The sequence below is a fragment of the Daucus carota genome, chromosome 4 (assembly GCF_001625215.2).
Source record: "Daucus carota subsp. sativus chromosome 4, DH1 v3.0, whole genome shotgun sequence".
In the NCBI taxonomy this organism is placed as follows: Eukaryota; Viridiplantae; Streptophyta; class Magnoliopsida; order Apiales; family Apiaceae; genus Daucus; species Daucus carota.
The window spans coordinates 34,752,277-34,757,654 of record NC_030384.2 but is presented as its reverse complement, the minus strand read 5'-3'; the positions used below and the strand labels follow the sequence as shown (position 1 = coordinate 34,757,654).

At 31.9% G+C, this 5,378-nt stretch overlaps 1 protein-coding gene across 1 annotated transcript; it reads right to left on the bottom strand.

Moving 5' to 3' along the window:
• Positions 1–612: 612 nt before the first annotated feature.
• LOC108217763 (uncharacterized) lies at positions 613–1,979 on the bottom strand. Its single transcript, XM_017390648.2, has 2 exons — positions 1,212–1,979; positions 613–1,133 (listed from the first exon to the last, which is right to left on the bottom strand). Exons 1-2 carry the CDS (start codon positions 1,853–1,855, stop codon positions 728–730), a joined length of 1,050 nt encoding a protein of 349 aa, XP_017246137.1. The 5' UTR covers positions 1,856–1,979; the 3' UTR covers positions 613–727.
• Positions 1,980–5,378: the final 3,399 nt, after the last annotated feature.

The window sequence follows — 5,378 nt, the reverse complement described above, 5'->3', positions numbered from 1 at the left end:
AAGCATTTACGATAGCGCTGGTCTGGTCAAAAATAAAAACTATTTTATCGTTTTCTATAAAAAGTTTTGAAACATTTTGATCACTTAAAGTCCCGGCTTATTTCAAACATCTACTTCAATTATTTATTTTAAGAAAAAAATATTTATTTTCAATTCAAACAAATAGCCCCAATATTTAAATATTATCGTTATATATAGATGTGTATATTTTAAATTATTATCTCAACCAAGATAAAAACGAAAATTGGAAGTTATCTGACACTGTCTAGTGATTAATCGAACAATCAGGAATTAATTACACTGAATCAAGAAATCAATCGGTTATATTAAACTAATATAAAAATATTGATTTATTAAATTCATTGTATTGGTTTTTTTTAAAAAATGTTGTGATTAGTAAATTTTGAAAAATTAAATCAGCAAAGTATTTTATGATTAATCGATCAAATCGACAATTTTTAAAAACTTTAACTCAGGAAATTTGCAACAAAATCAACCATCAAATATTTCTGAAAAATGCCTTCTTTATACCTAAAACTATTTACTATTCCAAAGTTTGGAAATCTTTTGAAGTACAATCAAGCTTGGAAGTCTTTGTGCAAAGACCAAACATTAGAGAACAGGAACAAGATAACTGCAAAGATTCGAGGAATGTAACATTATCAGAGTTTCTTAAGAAATACTACAATATATTTGATACCCATTCTTGTCTGCCACGGCCATTTTGTTACTCCGCCGGATTCCGCCGGATTGCAGCAGGAGCTTCCCGTGATATATACCTCTCATCGTCCTTCTTTATCGCCTCAGCTAGGAAGATATATTCCACTTTTTCATTTTTGCTTTTGCCCGTCACAATTTTATACCTATCATCATCTGAGCTCATTTTGTTAATGATATCAATACAGTCGTCATCATTAGTCCAACCCAAAGGTAGGTTGGTAAAACCCAGAATAAAAACCGAGTGTCCTTCTCCCAGCAACTTTGGCAAGTCTTCGAACTTATCGAATGTAGATAAAATAAATTGAGCAGTTGTGGAATTATATCCTGAGTCTAACTCGAACACAATCGATTTAGGCTTAGACTTCAACAAATCATCGGCAGGGGTAAAGAAATCACCGCTCAAATTTGTGCCCCTAAATCAAAACATACCAAAGTCACAAACAAAATGGCTATTAATAAACCGAAAATACGATTAAATTTAAGAAGAGTACCGATTAGTTGCTGCGATAATTATATCGCTGTCCTGAGAATAATTTTTATTCACCGTAAGAATTGTGTGATTCCTTTGAAAAGCGGTGGCAGCATGATGACGCTGATCTAACACCTCGGTAGCTGAGATAAAGAATTTCCAAGGGCCATTGGCTCCGACAGTTTTATCACAAGGTCGAGCCAGAAGCTCAACGACTACGCAGTGGCCCTTACGGTACACATTTGGTAGTAAGCAGTGAAATCTGAACTCCAGTTTATGAGTTAAGGTTGCGAACATTATTGGTTTTTCTCGATTTTTGTACAAGAGGATTAGCCCTCCTGCTGTTGCAATGCAACCGAAAGTTAAGGCGTAACGCAAGATGTTGTCAGTTCTTCGACGCTTGTGAAGAACGGTGGCGCGTGTGTGCAGGCTCCGGGAGACCAAGTGGTGATTTGAAATGCTGAGGGTTAAAGGGTTGGGATACGCGGCGGCGCGTGGACAGACGCGGCGGCAAAGGAAGGTGGAGAACAAGTGGGGGTTTGGAATAAGGATGTTGGGAGGGTGAGAGCGGAGAAAGGATGTCAGAGAGTTGTGATGGTAGTGGGGAGGGTGGAGTGCGGTGGCGGCGCGTAAGAGAGGTGGAAGTTTTACTCTGGTGATGGCCATTTCTTCGAAAGGAGTCTGTGGGATTGCTGTCTGATATGTTGAGTTATTGGGCGAAGGCTGTCCGAAAATTTGATACTGTAGGTCAAAAGTATGGTTACTCGTAGAATTCACGCAAGTTATTAAGAGTCGTTTGAGTAAATAAGAAGATTTATAACTAATCAGAGTGTTGGCAAAAAATAGAAGTGATAGAAACAAAATCTAGTGCATGTTTGGCAACATAAAATCAGCACTTCTTTTCGTAATCGGTTTCTGTTTTTCTTAATCCGTTTGTTTATTTATTTATTTTTTGACAGAATTACATTTGCCTGCAACGAGATACAATAATACTCCGAGGAGTTTTTTTCATTCAAAAAACTTATTATCTAACCAAAAGACATAAAAATGTCTGCGGAAGTTTAGATAATAATACTTAATGTCCGAAAAGAGAAACATCCCAACTTGTAGGATCACGCTGCCTGAAACAAAAACAATTTATTAATAATAGGAAAAAAATTATAAATTAATTATTAAAACAGTATAGTTCGTCAAAAGAAGGTAGTTGAATGAAATAATAAATATAAAATAATTTGTCAAAAATAGAATTATAAGTATAAAAAAACAAAAATATATCTAACCAAAGGGAGACCCTTTGGCTAGATATATAACAAGCTAAATAATCACTTAGAATATAACTAGTAAGTACTACAATATAAATATTAAAATAAAACTTTGATATTCAAAATAATATCCAATTTTTTTAATTTTTTTTTGATAATGAGAATGAATCTCAACGAATATGAAGCGGCAATTCACCGTAATAATTCTTTCATTCAAGAAAGTTTATCATCTAACCATCGGACATGCAAGATGACCGAGAAAATTTAGATAATAAAACTTTAATGTCCGAAAAGAAAAACCCATCTTCTTCCAAGCATCCACTACAAGAAAAACAGCTATCAGCGACCAAAATTATCAGCGATCGACAATCAGTCGCTATTGTTTCTGATCAACGACGGATTATAGCGACAGATATGGCACTTCGTCGCTAATAATTTTTAGCAACCGCAAATGGTAGCTAATCAGACGCTATAACATTTTCCGCCCAAACAATGAGCGCTAAAAATTGCCGCTACATGTATTTGTGATTGAAATTTATCAGCTACCGCGTTCGGTAGCTAAAAGTACCAAGTCAGATTTTTTTTAACGACCGCAATCGGTAGCTAGTTAGTCCTCTAAAGAATTAGAAAAAAATGACGAGATTATTAGCGACTAATTTTTTAGATTACAGAGCATTAAAGTGCGTACTGAGGCATGAGAAAAAACCCGATAAAAATGAATGTGATAGAAAGAAGTATAAATTTTTAATAAATAATAATATTTTTAATTAATTAATTTAAATTAAGCCCACCACTAAAATTTTTAACTAAAGTGTAGAGAGGTAACTAGCAAGTGATATGGGGACTAGTCTGGCAGGAGCGAAAGAAGAGGAAAAGTAAATCATATTTAACGGAGTTAGTAAAAACAAACGGAAGTACACACATTGCACATATTTGTATAGTTTAGATACACAATTTGCTCAATCAATACTTGAGGTATACAAATTGTATATGATGCATAGTTCAGGTACACGTTTTGCATTTAACTCTAATAAAAAATTCATTCCCTCCAATACATGAATTTGAATCTTTGACATAGTGGGTTTAGATATGAAAAAAATATACAATAGTGGGAGGGTATAGAGAGTATTGTTAGAGTTGTCACTCTTAAAATTATATTATATTACTAGGAGTCATATTTTTTATATTATATTTAAGAGTCTACTAGGAGACTATTGGAGATGCTCTAAGAGCTTACTTTTAAAAAAAAACTCATTAAAGATGCTTTAAGACAAAAAATATTACAGTGAAGAATATGTCTATTACATAATTTTAATACAGATTTAATTTAAGCTCAATATATCATAATCAAACACTGTTTTTAATCTCCGGGGGCTAAGATTTATCAGAGCATCTCCAATAGTGATCCAAAAATCTAAATTTGGGGAAGTTATGTTCTAAACTATTTCACCCACTTTTTTTTCTCTTTTCCGCTACTTTATATCTTTGTGCATAAATTTAATGTAGACCATTGAGAAGGATGGATGGAGTATGTGATTCAAATCACAATCTCACGTATCTCTACTCGTGGTAAGTCCTGCTTTTACTTTCCAAGCTCCAGCCAACTTTATTCCTATTTGCCTGTTAAGCATTTACGATAGCGCCAGTCTGGTCAAAAATAAAACTTTTTTTTTTTTTATCGTTTTCTATAAAATTTTTTGAAACACTCTGATCAGTTAGAGCAAGTTCAATAGATTAGAGCAAGTCCAATAAGTTGCAAGTTTTAGGTAATGTGTAAAAAAAATGCACTTCAACACTATCCTAGTGTTATCCTAAATCATCAACACAACCTTAATTCTCCTAGCCATTACCTATTTATTATAAGTAACCCCTAGCCATTACCTATTTAATATTTATGAATAAAATTAACATCTCTCCTTCTTTCTTTGTCTATTCTCTCCTTTTCCCCTTCTCTCTCTCAAATTTAATATTAAAATAATCTTAAGAGAATAAATATAGGGATTACTATTGGAGTTGACACTAAAAATTGATTACCTAAATCACTAAGACATACTAGTACTCATTATTTTTATTATTTATAAGTAATAGGATATGTAACCTATTGGACTTGCTCTTACTTATATGATGTCCTAAACTCACATTTAGGTAATTTGTCAAAAAAATGCACTCCAACAGGACCAACATCATCCTAGTATTATCCTAAATCACTAGCACAACCTTAATTCTCCTAGCCATTATATAAATAAGTAACCACTAGCCATTACCTATTTAATATTTATGAATAAAATAATCATCTTTCTCCTTCATTCTTTGTCTATTCTCTCCTTTTCCCATTCTCTATCTCAAATTTATTATTAAAATAATCTTAGGAGAACAAATATAGGGATTACTATTGGAGTTGACACTAAAAATAAATTACCTAAATCACTAAAAGATACTAGCACTCATTATTTTATATTATTTATAAATAATAGGATAGGTAACCTATTGGACTTGCTCTTAAGGTCCTAACTTATTTCAAACATCTACTTCAATTATTTATTTTAAGAAAGAAATATTTATTTTCAATTCAATTAAATAGCCCTAATATTTAAATATTATCGTTATATATAGATGTGTATATTTTAAATTATTATCTCAACCAAGATTAAAAACGAAAATTGGGAGTTATTTGACCTTGTCTAGTGATTAATGGAATAATTAGGAATTAATTAGATTGAATCAAGAAATCAATCGGTTATATTAAACTAATATAATAACATTGATTTATTAAATTCATTGTATTGTTTTTTTTTTTTAAAAATGTTGTGATTAGTAAATTTTGAAAAATTAAATCAGCAAAGTATTTTATGATTAATCAATCAAATCAACAATTTTTAAAAACTTTAACTCAGGAAATTTGCAACAAAATCAACCATCAAATAATT

What these genes read in the sequence shown, in the direction of transcription:
- LOC108217763 (XM_017390648.2), bottom strand. Translation starts at nt 1,855, where the DNA reads ATGGCCATCACCAGAGTAAAACTTCCACCTCTCTTACGCGCCGCCACC. An exon ending in ATTATCGCAGCAACTAATCG is followed by an intron (nt 1,134 to 1,211) that starts GTACTCTTCTTA and finishes GTTTTGATTTAG; the next exon opens with GGGCACAAATTTGAGCGGTG.